Below are 1,978 nucleotides of genomic sequence, written 5' to 3'. Positions count from 1 at the left end.
TCAATGACACAGGAGTTATGATCTGCACAAGCAAGAGCCACCTTTGAGAGCTGACCCAGAGTCGGGACAGACAGAGGGAACAGACAGAGGGAACAGACAGTGCAAAGTCCCTCAGGCTAATGCCAGCTTGTGGTGTCGGTGGAACAAACAAAGGACTAGTGTGGGTGCAGCAGTGCAAAGAGATGGGGAGCAGGGTGACCAAATGACATCAGAAAGTGAGTTAGAGACCAACAAATCTCCAAGGAGGGCATTCCTTAGGGTTGGTTAACTGTGGGGTTTTAGTACCTGTGAGTTGGGTGGGTTAGTTGTGGGTGGAGGGACTGTTGTTAATGTATGTGTTGGGGGCATCTTGTCCTTGTGAAACTGCTCTCACACTTGCCCTCTCTCCCTGCAGCCTCCTGAATGATGCCAGCGCAATGTTCCCGAGCCTCCAGCCTGGCCCTCCTGCTGCTGTTGGGCGCAGTCCGAGCAGGCCCTTTCTCTCCACGCTCCAATATGACACTCCCAGCCCCTCGGCCCCCTCCTCAGCCAGGGGGCCGCACAGCGGAGCCAAGAGGGGGGAACCCCTCTTCTCAGCTTTACGAGCACATTGTAGAAGGAGGGGAAAAGCAGGTGGTGTTCACCCACCGCATTAACCTGCCCCCTTCAGCTGGCTGTGGCTGTCCCCCAGGCACTGAGCCCCCTGTCCCTGCTTCAGAGGTGCAGGCCTTGAGGGTCCGGCTAGAGATCCTGGAGGAGTTGGTGAAGGGGCTCAAGGAACAGTGCACTGCGGGATGCTGTCCTGCTGCTGCCCAGGCTGGCACAGGTGAGCACATGACCACAGGAGGGGGCACAGGAAAAGGGGCAGGTGGGGAAGTTGGGTGGGCATCGCCAGTCTATAAAAGACCCGGTATGAATTAGAAAAAGGCACCTCTTCCTCATCACTTGGGGTGGTGAGTGCAGCCCAGGGCACAGCTTGGGGAGGGGAGCCATCTGGCTAGACGTCAGCTCCCCTCCCCCCGCACAGTGATAAGGAGCAGCTGGAAGCTAAGATGGCCCTGCTGGAGGGGAAGCTCAGGGGGCACTGTAGGGACCCAGCCTCTTGCCCAGAGAGACTGAGGCCCTCCTCTCACTCTTACTCCAGGCCAGACCGACGTTCGTAGCCTCTGCAGCCTCCACGGCGTGTTTGACTTGAACCGCTGCGCCTGTTCCTGCGAGCCTGGCTGGGGTGGGCCCACCTGCTCCGACCCCACGGACTCCCGAGTGTCCCCTTCCTCCCCACCCTCTGCTTCCGGGTCCTGCCCAGATGACTGCAACGATCAGGGGCGCTGTGTCCGTGGTCGCTGCGTGTGCTTCTCTGGCTACACGGGCCCCAGCTGTGGCTGGCTGGTTATGGGCTGGATCCCCCGTAAGGGGTATGCAGGAGGCAGCCCATTGATGCTTCCCTCTCATTTCTCTCTCATCAATGTTTCTATGTCTCTCTTCCTCTCTCTGAAATCAATAAAAACATACTTTAAAAAGTAAAGTAAAACCATAGGAGACATCGTATTACAGTCTTTATGGTTATACTCTCTATCTCAATATCTATGAACATACAATAAGTTCCATATACTTTCATTCTATCAAATTTATTCACTTATTGGAAACGTATATTTACATACAGTTTCCAAAGCTCTTCAATAGTTCTTGCTTTAAGAAAATTCAGCCTAATCGCAAATCCCGATTTTAATCTCTTCCAGGCATCCCATCTCTTATGAGAGCAATGCTGTGATGATGAGGATGGACCCTGAGAGGGAAGGAGAAATCCTTACAGACTAGGAACCTGGTTAAAATAGGTTCCATCTCATGGAGGTAACACCTGGAAAAAATCACCCGGTGGGACCAACCACCATGATATGTCTTCCTACAGAATGTATCATACAAAAGAGGCTTCACTGGGTGAATGTACTCACTTTTTAAAACACACATTCAATGTCTAGTTCAAAAGGACAATGGATTT

At 53.0% G+C, this 1,978-nt stretch overlaps 1 protein-coding gene across 1 annotated transcript in view; it reads left to right on the top strand.

Annotated features, from left to right (window-relative positions):
• Nucleotides 1–373: 373 nt before the first annotated feature.
• The window catches only part of TNXB (tenascin XB), a gene marked incomplete at its 3' end in the record, with an annotated part of 48,632 nt that continues 47,027 nt past the window's right edge, over nucleotides 374–1,978 (top strand). Inside the window, 2 exon segments of the mRNA XM_015569855.1 lie at nucleotides 374–805; nucleotides 1,124–1,387. Of these exon segments, the coding sequence (XP_015425341.1) occupies nucleotides 403–805; nucleotides 1,124–1,387 (667 nt within the window).

Source organism: Myotis davidii, unplaced genomic scaffold, assembly GCF_000327345.1.
Source record: "Myotis davidii unplaced genomic scaffold, ASM32734v1 scaffold1006, whole genome shotgun sequence".
In the NCBI taxonomy this organism is placed as follows: Eukaryota; Metazoa; Chordata; class Mammalia; order Chiroptera; family Vespertilionidae; genus Myotis; species Myotis davidii.
Note: the sequence above shows the minus strand (reverse complement) of the source record. Positions and strands in the feature narration are given on the sequence as shown.